A 13,307-nucleotide genomic window follows, 5' to 3' on the forward strand; every position below is an offset into this window, starting at 1 on the left:
ACATATACATATATATATATATATATATATATATATACACGTATATATACATACATGCATACACCAAAGGCTTTTTCCCCTTACGCGAGAGGTAGCCAAAAATCAAAGGTATAGAAACCACTCCACCCATTCCATCCTCGACATATTCCACTCCCCTCTACCCTCTTCCCTCTCTCTTATCTTGACACTTCCTGGATGACGGGTCATCCCTGCATCTTGTCTACTGCCCTGGGTGTATATATATATATATATATATATATATATATATATATATATATATATATATATATATATATATATATATATATATATATATATGTGTGTGTATTATGTATATATATATATATATATATATGTATGTATATATGCATATATATACATATATATATTTATTTTTATGTATATATATATATACATAGATAAATAGATGCATACATACATACATACAGTTTCTCTCTATACGGTGATAAGTCCGCTTGGTGATTCAATACCCGCTAGGGCAGGGGTTCTCAACCTTTTTCCCGTTACGCACCTTGAGAGCCATCAGACCATCGACCCGTACCTCCATTAACCTGACGCAGAATAAAGAATGGTAATATATTAAGACTAAATCTACAATGGTACCGCAATGGATATAAAATGGTTCAAATTATAATTACTTTGTTCATCAGTCAAGTATTAACAAAAAAAAAATATGTACAGTGATGCAAAATATGCAGAGTGGAATGTTTAAGTAATTGTGTGACGCCAGCAATGGGCTATGTACCTCGCAGAGGGCCTAACGGTTGAAACGTTGAAAACAACAAAGTAGATAGGTAAATGAATAGATAAATTAACAAATAATTAAATGAATAAATACAAGAATAAATGAATAGATAGATAAATAAATGGATAGATAAACGAGTAAAAGAATATATGTAAATGAATGAATAGATGAATAAATAAATATACTCTTATATGTAATAAATAAATTAATTTATATATTAATCTATAAATGATAAATATGCGAATAAACAAGTAAATATATAAAAAGTAAATTTATTAATGAATTAATAGATTGATAAATATGTGAATAAATAAATAAGGAGATGAATAAATAAATAAGCAGGTCAATAAATTATGGTGATTAATTTTGGCACCATTTGGAAGCTGCCGCCCCCTCATGCGTTGGCTGTTTTTGTTAGCCACAGAGTCCTTTTGCGCTTCAAAGGCATTATTTTCGCTTTAGCTAGACCAAAATCACTTAAGGTAGTCACCGCCTAGAAGAAGTGAAAAACTTGTTAAATATCAAGAGCCGTTTATGCATTTGTGCCTCCATATTAAAGGCAATGGCTATCTCATAACTCCCTCACGTGCATGGGAAATTTATGGGGGAATACTTGGAAGATTGGAGGAACGTTAGATGGTTTTAATGTGTATGACGTAGGTACGGCTACCCATTCCCATAAAGTGCAAAGGGCCTCTGATATGTGAAGGGGATGGGGCAGTGGGGGGTCTGTCAATGGTACGGTTTGATGGGCTGCAATTAAGGTTATCGTATATCATTAGGGTCCTTGACTACATCTAATATATACACGAAAGTTGCAACCATGTTTTTCTTCTGAAAAAAACGGACGCATACTTTCATCAACATAATGAATTTATTGTAAATGGTTGTCTTGCAGGTATATACAAGTTTTGTGTTCAAATGTTTATTGCAGCCATATTTACTTCATCGTGTTTATTGCATATTTTCATCTACTTACATTTTTTACAAAATGTACTGGAGCGCGACATAGCACAACTTCATCTTATATAATTTCCTTATTTCTGATTTGCAGTGTGAATGCACTATATCTAATGTTTATATTAAAATACCCATCCAATTCCAGTTACTAAACTAACGATGAGTTATTAAATTTCGTTGTTTTTTCAGTAAATGCTTGGAGGAGGCAGAGTTTTGACAACTTTAATGCTCGACAGTTGTGAAAAACCCATACCTGTCACACGAGAACAATAACACACACCTCTCTAGCAGAACTTTATTTCTTTATTTGTATCGAAATTTTAGACAAATTCTCTCCATCAATTGAGGGAGGCTTAAGCGAAACAGACACATGTAGCGAGTAGCGCTACGTTCGCGGTATTGAATTTTGTGCGGTTGGCAGCCTTGACGCGCGTGCGGCCACCGGATCCAAACAAAGCGTTCCTTTACCTTATTCATCTTCGTTTATTCTTCATAATTAGACGGTGTTATTCAATGAAACTAGACTCAATGTGCGCAGATTTAGCACATGGCTGTTTCCGTGGTGTAGGATTTGCATTCGATAATGGGGTGTGGGGGGGTCAATTCATCATAAAGGTAGAAAGGAACGAACACTTGGTAGTGTTTTCAGTCTGAGCCAAGATGGCTGGAGCGGAGGATGAGCCCATGCATCTTTACGAGGTGTTTCAGAATTGTTTCAATAAGATAGCGAACAAACATAATGGTAAGTACCCTCCCAGATTCTTGACAAAGTATTAGAGAGTTTGTTTGTGTAATATCATAAATGTTCCATACTCAGAAACCTGTGAATTATACAAGTTGTTAAGAGCTATCATCTGGTTGGGTGCCTATCGTTCAGGGACAACTCCTGGCCCTGTCCTGGCACTGCCTGGCATCCTTTCTTAAGGGGTTGTTAAGACATCTACGGCCATACGGCCCATGCTATCGGTATCCAGAGTGTCTGGCACCGTTGAATAGATCAATACTATGAAGTGAAACTATGTGGTAATGAATGAGGGAGGTGAGTGCGCTACGAGAGTAGTAGTAGTAGTGGTGAAGTGGGAGGAGTGTCAGGTTGTATGGGAGATGAAGATGTCATAGCTGCCATACCTTCCATATGTTCATTTTAGCAAATGGTCTACACATCAATGGGGGAATATAGTGATACCACCTTTACACATTACTGAATTTTACTCACTGGAAGTTCACATAACTTAGGATATTCATGTGTTTATTATAATGAAATGATGACTTAGGTTGTATATTTTTTATTTATGTTGATAGTATTTGATAGTATTCTGATTAATATAACCATTCATGAATTTAAGTTTATTCACTCTGATCATGTGAATTGTATAGGGTAAAGGTAGTTCCAATATTTAACAGAATTGATGAATGAAAATTGTAAACAACATTGTTTACAGGGATTTTTTTTAGTTGTATGAGCCATATATATTTGTGTAAGCAATTTATGTTGAAACTGTAAGGTGTTTACAAATTGTATTGACTATTTGTACACCTGCTATCTTCATTGGAGTGTTATTCAAAATAAATATGGCTAGACATCAAATTTAAGAAACAAGATAGTTGTTGTTCAAGATTGATGAGAGGCTATGACTTTGTGATACTGTTTACAAATAATTTTCAGTTATTATGACTTACTTTTGGAAGGAGGATATTAGAAAAATATATATAAGAAAGGGGACTGAAAATGCAGGTGAAATTTTGTACTAAACAAAACAATATTGCCAATATTATTATTTATTTATTTATTTTCCTCTGGTTTACTTAATTTCACTGATGAAGCAAGTTTTCAACAAAACAATTTTATACTGGTAGTAGAATTATTACTGATGAGAATATAGATGTTATTATATTTATTTATTAATTTGTTTATTATATTTTTGTACATGTGAAAGTAAAAATACACATGCTGTCCTATGTGCATGTGTATGTATGACTAATTGTGATATATAGGGTTGGAGGTGTGCTCATAGGATCGTGTCACTATTATACTATATCTCCATTTATCAAGCTTTACCTTTAATTCATTTGTGGTGTTCCTTTGCATTTTTTTTTTTCTAATTTCTTCCACAAATTAATGCATCTGTATTGAAAACTATGTTTCCTAGCATTTATTAAGCAGTCTCATGTTTTAATTTTTTTTACTATGTCCTCATTATATTCTTTCATGGCATATTAATAGGTTCTGCTTTTTTTTCAGTTCTTTTCTTCATTCAAAATATAACTATCATATCTCCTCTTCCTGTTCTTTCATCTATTGTGGGCAGTCCCAGTTTACTGATCCCACCTTTCAGTCAGTCTGGGGAGTTGTGTGTGTGTGTGTGTGTGTTTATTTTACTTATTTGTTTTTTATTTATTTATTATTATTATTTTCTTTCTTTTCTTCCAATTTATGGTGGGTCTCCACATGTGATTGTATCCTGGTCGTGCAGTTGAAAGTGTGTATGCCTCATATCTTCCTAATCATGGGTTCAAGTCCCATACTTCTCTCTGATTCCTGCACTTCTCTTCAATATCCCCACTTCTATATGGCTCCTATTAGTGATTGTTACCTGTACCAACAGTCCGAACACATAGGGCAAAGATGAGAGCTTCAGCCACAGTTATGTACTACCTGGTGTATGCTCTTCTCCTTATTTATGTATAGATTCCCAACTCAGTCACACTGGTCCTTCGGTTCAATACTCAAAATAAAAAGGATATATGTAAACATACACAAGGTTGGCCAACAGGTCGTTCAGGGAAAAGGTTGTACCATAATGTCTGAAATGGGTGAGTGTTACTGTTTTAGGGCTGGATGATGACATGAGCTTGGGTAGGCAAACTTTATTCTTGCACATCTTGGGATTTTTCTCATCTGCTTTTATATGTTTGAGGCTACCTGGTTTTGTGCTGAAATATTTGGTTTTGAGAGTAGAGTTTGTTTTGTGATTTTTGTATATTGTATGTGTTTCAGTTAGATGGTGTAGGGTGTAGTAGGTCGGTTTAGGAAATTGAATAATATGCTGCTCATGTTGGTCATTTCACACACACACACACACATATGTATGTTATATATATATATATATATATATATATATATATATATATATATATATATATATATATATATATATATATATATATATTGTGTGTTTGTATCTCCTCGTATGTTATATAGGATCCAGCATCTTGTATATCTTCAAATTAGTGATACCATAGTGTTCATATCAGTATTATCATGACCAATGATGGGTATTTTCAAGTGGTGGTCCTGCAAGATGGACATCAGGGAGAATCGTCTCCCTGATGTCCAACACTTAGTGTTCAGGGTGTACTATTTCATCAGCAATAAGAGTACTTCTTTCCTTAGAGACATTATCATGCTGAAGAGGTGGTCGATGAGAGAGTTAATAAAGATAGCAGAAAGAAGGGGTTGTAGAAATTAAAAACGATCAGCATTACATTTTTTGTGTGGAGATAAGTCTTCAGTCACAAAAGATTGATGTGATTCTTGTTCATAGGGAAGAACAAGTCCCTAAAATATTGACTGTCAGTACATATAGACAAGTCTTTTGACTAGGCTCAAGGTCTCTCTCTATGAGCTTTGACTATATTTCCTCAGTTTTCTTAAATAAAAAGGACTGATTGTTGGAAGCTGCTCCCATCCTTTTTCAACTGTAAGCTCATAACACAAACAATCCCACAGTAATACAACACAAACACTAGTTCAGTGTTTCTTCTCAGAGATCTATGGAAAGGCTTGGTGACTGTTGCCAGCTGTGTTAGGCTGCAAGTTTCTATTCCAATCACAAAAAACCAAGGCAACAGTTATTATTATCACATATTCTTTATTTAGTCATTATAAATATGATTTTTGAAAGACTTTCATGACACTTTATGTACTGAAAAAAACAGTACATACAGTATATAGAAAAGTGTATGACTGACTGATATATTTACACATATAAACTGAAAAAATATAATTATTATATGTTGTGTAAGTATGGGATACATACCGTGTGCAGAAGAAAAAAAATTATTCATATTGTAGTACAATATTCTGACATTCCTGTTGATTATGACTTAGCACATAAAAATACATTCACATAGAAGTATACAATCATTCACTTCCAGAAATACTAAGTACATAATGTATCTGGATATAGTTCTGGATTGGGATGAATTAGATTAGGAATACTTAGAGAGTTAAGATATAGATTGTGCTAAAACTAAAAGAAAAAACATACTTTGAGACTGACTTTCCAGTAACAGTTTTGTTGATAAATTCTTGTGTGCAGGATTTGTGTGTGTGTATGGTTTCACATGGTCTAGTATCACATGCTGGACTCAAGATCATCATATTTTACTCTCTTGTATGAGAACCTGTTGCCCAGGATATTGGTAATGTTGTGACCTAACACACATCACACACTCATCTCCTTGGAAAGGGAGAGTGTAACAGCTTATAATGTTAGTGGAAGCATTTCACACCATGATTTAGATATCTTGTGTAGAAGGCCAAAAAGCTAACCAGTGTACCATTGTGTACAGTTGTACATACATATACCAAAGGCTTTTACCCCCTTACAAGGAAAGTAGCCAAAAAACTTATGTAAATGTACAACTGTACATATACATATACATATGTACAGCTGTACATATAAATAACTTTAAATACAGTTGTAATTTACAGGAAAAGAGCTGTATCCTATGGTCCTGTGGTCCTATCTCTTCATCTCCATCTTTCAGACTTAATTATGAATTTGTTTCTATTTCTTTATCTTATTTATTTCGATTCGTATTTACTTATTTTTTATTTTACTTTATTTCACTTATTTGTTTATTTATGTTTATTTACCTTTTTATTATATATATATTATATATATATATATATATATATATATAAATATATATATATTTACTATTATTATTATTACTATTATTTTTTATTATTATTATTATCATTATTTTTTTCAAGGTTGATGCCTAAATATGGAAAACTGTGTTTCTTGTTATAATTTGAGGACTTTTTATGAAATTTTCCTTGACTTCATGTCATGCTCTCATTAAAAAAAAAATAAAATAAAAAATAAAATAAAATAAAATAAAATAAATCCTGTTGATTTCGTCCAATGTTCCAAACACATCAAATGTTACTTCTCTTTCTTCCAATGAAAGAAGATAAAGTTTTTCTCACCTTGGCTGGAAACCATTTTGGTTGTTGTTCTTTGTATTGTCTTAATCTTGGATACATGAATGTCCTCATTTTTGCATGGGGACATCACTGCTGCACATTCCAATCTGGGGCAGATCAAATTCTCTATATTGTGAAGTGAAATACCACATTTTGAGTAAATCATTGCTGATCTCTTTGTATTTTTGCCCATTTCCAGTACTGCACAATTTTATCATACATATACCATACATATACCAAGGCTTTTTCCCCCTTCCAAGTATTGTATATATATATTGATGTATATTTTATAATCTATATAGTATTGAAATTCCACTTTTGGTGTCAGTTGTAAATTATATATATATATATATATATATATATATATATATTTTGTAACAATATACAGTCTCATCTGTTCCCTTCATGATCTTTTCCCCATACGGGTTATTAACTGCGTAAATCATTAATGTTAAAGACTAATATCCACTTGAAGAAGAATTGTGATCAACTTCTAATGTTCCCCTTTTTCTGGAACCGTCCTTAACTCTCTCCTGCACCACATCAGTGACTCCACCTCTTCAGCTAATTGGTTTCAATTATACTCCTTACATTTCTCCTTTATCACCCTTACTTCATGAATGTGATATTGTCCTTTAGTATAAAAGCACTGGTTATCACAGACAATATATGAGAAAAGTAAATACAGTACAAAGAGATCATAATGATAATACAGAAACTCATCTTTGACATAATATTCCCTCGTATGGTAGAACCTTAAGTTATTAGCAATAAGGTACTTCATTATTTTTGTGCTGTTTACAGTTAGGTTAATGTAGCTTGATCCATCCATCATGTCATTTACATAAATCAAGATCATTAAATTAAAAGGCAAGAGAGAAAGGAAAAAATAATACTCTAGGTATACAGTATATGTGCATATGAGTTATGTATGTGTGTGCTTGTGTTTGTAATATATGTACCACACAACCTTGGTCCTGAGGTCACAAGAAGCCTATAATTGCAACATACTGATCATACTAAACCACCTAGAGCAAGTATTACTTTCCCACAGAAACATATACAGAACCCAAAACAAATATTTCTTTTAAGTCCAGCAAAATCTGTACTAAATCAAATCATTACCCAACACAGAATTGGCCCATAAGGAGATGCCATAAGCCTGAGATGGAATGACCACGTAGAAGACAGAAAATATGTTATTTTACAGCTTCACTCATTTCAGGCATCATTTTAAAGGCTCTTCCCTGGTTGACCCTTGACCAGTTTCCACCCCAAGGCTCTTGCAAGAAAGAATAGATAACATATACTTTGGTACCTAGGAATTCAAACTTAGCTTATTGATGAAGGCTGTTTAGGTTCTAAAAACTGAGTTGCTTTGAATATTAATCTAACATATATACAGTGCACTATATACTATATATATTAGAGAGAAATGTAGTAACACATTTGTAAATCACAGAGAACCTACAGTCGGAGAGGACAACAGCTAGTAGCTGAAATACAGAAGTTAATGTTCTCCCAAGTTTTTCTTTCACTCAGCTGTGGGTTCTCTGTGTAATATATATATATAAATATTTTTATATATATATATACAGTAAATATATATATATAAATATATACATACACATATATATATACTTTGATATATATATATATATATATATATATATATATATATATACATATACATATGCATATACATACATGCACATACACACAAGCTTTTTAAATTTTAATTCTGAAAAAAAATCTTCTTGGAGATTTTCTTGTTAGGCATACGTGTAGATTGCAGCACTGCATGAGACATCCATCTTTGTGTTCAAGATTAGAGAAAGCTCAACTTTTGTGGGAAATTTTCCTTCCCCCCTCCCCACCAAGTTGTTCGTCCTTTGGGGCATTTACTTTTTAAGGCACCACTGGGAGGGGAGTTGTCTGAGAGGATAGAACAGAGTTCCAAGGTAGATTTATCATATAGGAAGAATGAATGAGGAAAGGATAGCAGAGAGAGTTTTGTAAGCAAAAGTGGATGGAATGAGCATGAGAAAATACCAAGAATGAATTGGATGAATGGAGTAAAATGGGCTTTGAATTTGTAGTATGTGGAATGTCTGTACTAATGGGTATCGTGTCAAATTTTTATGTATGTATTGATGTAGAAAAATAGTTTTTGGTACAACACATTACATGTAAAACTTTTTTCTTTTTTCTCTGTCATGCACAATGCAAATGGTTTTTTATTATATTTATTTATTTTTCTTTTATTTAGTTGCTATATTTAAACAGTTGTCACAGTATTTTGAAATTTCATGGGTGTAATTGTTATATAACCTGGTTCTTATAGAGAAACTAATTGTATAATGCCAGGAAATTTATTTCACATTTATCAGGAATACACTGTGTGTGTGTGTGATTTCAAGTGTTTTGCCTGTTTCATTTTACTTTTGTTGTACTCTTTTAAGTCTAATCTATATTCTAGTATTTTCTGCAGTAATATATAATGATACTTTCAATGTTTTATTTTGTATATTATTTTGTTTATTGTTTTCCTGTAGAGTTGCATTTTATGCGTTACATTTATTCATTGTATGCTTGAATATATAGATTTTAGATTTGTCACCTACTTGAATGGTGTGGTAGTAGTATGGAGAATGAAAGGTGAATAACAATGGTTTGTAGTTATTTGTGGATATATATATATATATATATATATATATATATAATATATATATATATATATATATATATATATATATATATATATATCATTATTATTATTGTTGTTATTATTGTTATGATATATTTTTTTTATTGTATGCAAACACAACATTAAACTTAATACTTTGAGTGGAAGTTTGGGGAATTTATATATATATATATATATATATATATATATATATATATATGTGTATGTATTTATGTATGTATATTGTCACAAATTTGTGCATTCAAGTCGTTTAAAATATTTAGATAGAAGATGAATATTTTATGACTAGGTTTAACATTTGTTAAAGAAAGGAGTTCCTGTTGCTGGTTGAGATAAATCTTTCAACTTCGAAATACCTAATAACATAGCATTTATTTATTTATTTCCTGGTTAGTATATTTTACAGGCTATATTTCTTTGTTCTTTCTCACTAACAGTGTGAGTGTATGTGTATGTCTATCTATATACATATATGTGTGTGTATATATGTATATATATATATATAGTATATATATATATATATATATATATATATATATATATATATATATATATATATATATATATATATATATATATATATATATATGTATATATATATACACACATACACTGAAGTTTACCCCCAGAAAATGTAATTCTTTTAATTCAGCACATTTTTAGTGTGTGGGTAGGGTGAAATGCAGATATGAAATAAGTTACCTCAACTGCAATAAAAAGGCAGAGCTGCACTCGCGCACCTTTCCTAGCGACGACAGAAGTCGCTGCCATCCTCGTCTCACCCAGTCAGGGCAGACTTTTAAGTTGACGTCATCAGGGAAGGAGGCGGGGCCTAAATTGAATATAATACGATTCCAGTAATGACACGGGCCTGTATGATTGCGGTTTTGCAAAACACTCCAGGCGCAGCGGTCAAAGAGGGCCACGTGGGGATCACTTTTCTGGGTAAATCGTCTTTGATTTCGGCCGGGGGTGTGTGTGGTGTGTGTGTGTGTGTGTCATGCGAGGCTTTTTTTAGGTGAGGGGGTTGATAGGTGTTGAACATGGGCGTTGGGAGAAGGTCCTCTTCGAGGTACATCCTTGCAAGCACGTGCCACTAGTCCTTCGGAACGTGGTGGGGATAGTGGTGCAAGGATGGTGTGGTATTGGGTGCGAGGGGGATGGTGCGCGTGTGCGGATTGTTGCTGCGGCTTGCACCAGCTGGCGCCCCGGAATAGGCGGACCAGCTGTAGGCACAGTGAGTGGTACAGTGCCGCAGTGGAATAGCCAGCGTGGCACTGCGGCATTGACTCACCTGGAACCTGGAACCTGGAAAGAGTCGATCTCAGTTACTGCACTCACCAAGTTGCCAATCGTTTCCAGTCAGTCATTTGTTGCCCATCGCTTGGTTCCCTTGGGTTTCTCGAACCGGAGACTCGCGACCCCACAGCAACCGGCAACGGTTCCCGGGGGAAAAAGTTGGGTTGCTGTCTGTGTTGTGTGAGTAGGGGGTGGTTTCGGTCAGTAGATAGTGGGACCAGGAAGGATCAGTCGCCGGTTTTCAGCTCTCGTTATGTGAAAAGGGATTAGTGGGACTTGATGGAAAGAGAAATACAGAGAGGGGAGTGCGGAGGGGATTCTTTCATGGTGCGATATATGGTGGTGATAATAGGGAGTGATGGTTGATGTTACTGGCCTGAGACGACAGCTACCTGTGACTCCCCATTTCGCCAATTTTGATTTCGATAGATGGTTTTGGGCAAAGTTTTTCGCCAAATCCACGTAGGTTACGTTACGTTAGGAGGTTTTGCGAAATGGGAGTTTGGCAAAGCGACAGTTGGCGAAACGGGAATTTGGCAAAATATGATTGGCCGAAATGGGAGTTTGTCGATGCGGACTTTGGTGAAATGGGAGTTTGGCAATGAGAAATTTTGGCGAAATGGGAATGGCTTGTTGGTTTTAGGTTTTAGTGTGGAGGTTTAACCCATTTTGGTATGGGGTTCCCATTCGGCCGAATGAAATGGCCTGGCGACAGTCATAACACATGGACAAGAGGGCGCCATACCTCTGATTGAAACCGCGCGTTTTTAAAAATATTTATGATTTGGTAGTTTTCCTAGTAACGGTGTTTCATGGGTACATTGATGTAGTTTATCTACCATAGGCTGTCATGGATATCAGCTGATTACAATCGCCAGGCGGCAGACAAGGTCCAATTTGGTTTTGTCAGTGGACGAACCGGGTCGTTCCGAGATGAAGTGGATGGTCCTGGATAGTACGCCTCCAGGAGTAGTACAAAGATGACTATTCTAAAGGGTTCTACTGAGGGGGTGGTGTGGGATGATTGCTGATGCCACTTGCTCTGAGACAGCTGGATTTTGAGTGTTTTATTTAGTTTCATTTGTTTTTATCTTGTTTGTTTACTTCGTGTAATAGACTCGGTGTGGGACAGCTGGAGTTTTTAATATTTCGTGATTTTAATTTGTTTACTCTGTATTGCTTGTCGCCGAACAGCTGGGCGTTTCATTATTCATTGATTTTGTATATTTACATTTGTGAGTCGCTCATAGGGACTCATCATCTCGGGCAGACCTGTGAGGGTTGTACACTTCTCACGTTGTGACTGTCGTAGATAGTTCTCCCCACCATACTCAGCGGTGTGTTGATCTCGCATTCACTTATGTGTGGGTTCGAATCCCGCACTTCTCTCCCATTCCCAACAGTCCCCAAAGCGTATTATAGGGCAAAGGTGACGGCTTCGACCGCAGTTACTCAGCGTCTCCTGGCGTAGGTTCCTCACCACCACCTCTCTACTCTGGTGGCAAGTACGGGGAACGACCCTGAAAGGGTTGCAAATGGTTGTCATGGTAACGGAAGTAAAAACTCACACAAACGCATACATGAAGAAATACAGTTGGGATAGCTTAGAAGGGGATATAGCCCAGCTGGAACAATACATGGAATCTAGATAAGATAATTGGAAATTAAGTACCGCTCGTGAACTTGAGGTTAGATAGGGTCAATTGCAGAGTAGAGAACGGGACCGTCCCAAAGAGCGTTACTCCTTTCCTGTGTACTACAAATAGGTAAATATAGTATCCTCATATTGTTGAAGACTTGTTTCCTCCCAGGAAAGAATACTGATCACTTTTAACTTCTATTAGATCTCCGTACAGTTACCCTCCTCGTTGAGAATTCTTCAAGTCTCTCTTGGACAACCTCCTCAAGTCTTGGGTGCGGTTTTGCCTCCGTGGATAGAAGCGCTGGTTATTCCTGATAGACCATTACCGGATACTAACACCTGACTGTGGAGGGTCGCATTTCCTCAAACCTCGTTGACACGGGGCTAGTTTAGTAGCCCTTAGTGCTAGCTGCAAATTAACTTAACCGACAAATAAGTGCTGATACTAGGATAGTTTAGAAGCAGTTTTACTAACTTTCCATTGACATTGGGCAAGTAGAGGGCTAGTTTACAAGTCACTAGCACTTGCGGCTACTAAACTAGCCCCGTGTCAACGAGGCTTCAGCCGTCCCGGGACAGACAAGCCGAAGAAGCCAAAGGCGTCGGTCGAGGGCGCTAAGCACTGCGCCACCTCAACAGCAAGAGTCGCATTGCGGGTTGGTCATGTTTCAAACCATAGTGCCAGTGAGGTTGGTTCCTCCCAGTGGATCATGTT

General features: G+C 35.4%; 1 protein-coding gene across 1 annotated transcript in view; it reads left to right on the top strand.

Moving 5' to 3' along the window:
* The first annotated feature begins 2,386 nt into the window (after positions 1-2,386).
* Positions 2,387-13,307, top strand: part of LOC143034860 (uncharacterized) — a 229,271-nt gene continuing 218,350 nt past the window's right edge. Inside the window, exon 1 of the mRNA XM_076201204.1 lies at positions 2,387-2,468. Within this exon, the coding sequence (XP_076057319.1) occupies positions 2,387-2,468 (82 nt within the window). The remainder of the gene's footprint in view (positions 2,469-13,307) is intronic.

This window comes from Oratosquilla oratoria, chromosome 18 (assembly GCF_046742065.1).
Source record: "Oratosquilla oratoria isolate Oo_2021 chromosome 18, ASM4674206v1, whole genome shotgun sequence".
NCBI lineage: Eukaryota > Metazoa > Arthropoda > Malacostraca > Stomatopoda > Squillidae > Oratosquilla > Oratosquilla oratoria.